This window comes from Apaloderma vittatum, unplaced genomic scaffold (genome assembly GCF_000703405.1).
Source record: "Apaloderma vittatum isolate BGI_N311 unplaced genomic scaffold, ASM70340v1 scaffold4382, whole genome shotgun sequence".
NCBI lineage: Eukaryota > Metazoa > Chordata > Aves > Trogoniformes > Trogonidae > Apaloderma > Apaloderma vittatum.
This window is the reverse complement of record NW_009705146.1, coordinates 97,746-98,976: the sequence shown is the minus strand read 5'-3', so window position 1 is coordinate 98,976 and position 1,231 is coordinate 97,746. Positions and strand designations below refer to the sequence as shown.

At 57.8% G+C, this 1,231-nt stretch overlaps 1 protein-coding gene across 1 annotated transcript in view; it reads right to left on the bottom strand.

Moving 5' to 3' along the window:
* Positions 1-759: 759 nt before the first annotated feature.
* LOC104270805 (solute carrier organic anion transporter family member 2A1-like) overlaps positions 760-1,231 on the bottom strand; it is a 29,359-nt gene continuing 28,887 nt past the window's right edge. The window contains 2 exon segments of the mRNA XM_009865276.1: positions 760-887; positions 977-1,126. Of these exon segments, the coding sequence (XP_009863578.1) occupies positions 760-887; positions 977-1,126 (278 nt within the window).

The following is a 1,231-nucleotide window of genomic DNA, read 5'->3' as shown; positions in this document are numbered from 1 at the left end:
CAGCCCCTCGGCACTGGTGGAGCTGCAGAAGGAGCGCATGCCCCACCTGTCAGTGTTTCTCTACCTGTGCCAGGAAGAGATGCACTCAGCATCTGCCAGGATGTGCCCTGCAGGCATCCCCACCCCCCTGCCTTGCCGATGGGGATGGCTTTTGGGGTGGGGGGAGACCAGCAAAGCACCACAGTTGGAAAAGTGACCTTTATTTTTTTAAAAAAAAAATATATAAAAGAGCAACAAACTCCCAAAATGCTCTACAATAAACCCCAAGTGATAACTTTTCACAACACATGCAGTGTCCATGCTGATCTCTGCGAGGGGTGTGGGCAGGGGGACACATGGGGCAGCCCACAGGATTGGCAGGCTTCTCCTCTGCTCCTGTCCCAGTCAGGAGGGCATTACCCGGCTGGAAATGTCATGCTGGAGAGCTGGACCATGGCCCACAGCAGGCACTTCTCTGGGTATATGCAATGGAGCTGTGCTCCAGCCCCTGTCTACCTCCTGCTCCAGATGTTGGAGGACTGGGGGACTGACCCCTCCCCAAAGTGATGAGCAAGGTGTGGCTGGAGAGCCTGGGAGGAGTCGGTCCCAGGATGAGGCTGACATGGAGCATCCTTTGCCAGGAGCATGGCAGTGCCATGGGCTGCAGGAGAGGAGCTCAGAGCTGCTAAGGTGAAGACGCTCCCTTAGGAGAAAACAAACCCAGAAAAGATCGAGTACTGGCAGTGGGTAATGGGGAGCATGAGTCAGTCTTTGAGTTGGCTACCCCAGCCCCGCTGCCTTCTCCTGCACGTTGTACTCCTTGCTCCTCTTCACCTTCCAGCTGATGAGGGCGAGGAGGATGGTGCCCACCACCTTGTAGCCCACCTGCAGCCCCAGAGATGCCATGTCTGGAGGTGGCCCCTCCAGCCAGCACCAGGCTGAGCTGGGGACCGTCCCCATAGTCATCCCTGCCAGGGGGATCCTGGGGACACACAACAGGGGTACCTGTTGCGGAGAAAGTCGTTGTTGTAGTAGATGCAGAATCGACGCTGGGAGCACTGCTTCTGCCAGTAGATGCAGGAGGAGTCAATGAGGGCACCAAACATGGCCGGAGCCGGCAGCCAGGCTTTGGAGAAGAGAGGATGGAGTCAGGCTGCCCGCCCTGCCCTGCCTGCTTGCTTTGCCTTCTGTCCCCAAGGAGGTTCAACACCTCCTGGGGCTCAGGCAAGCCTCTGAGCACCCTGCTGCCTTC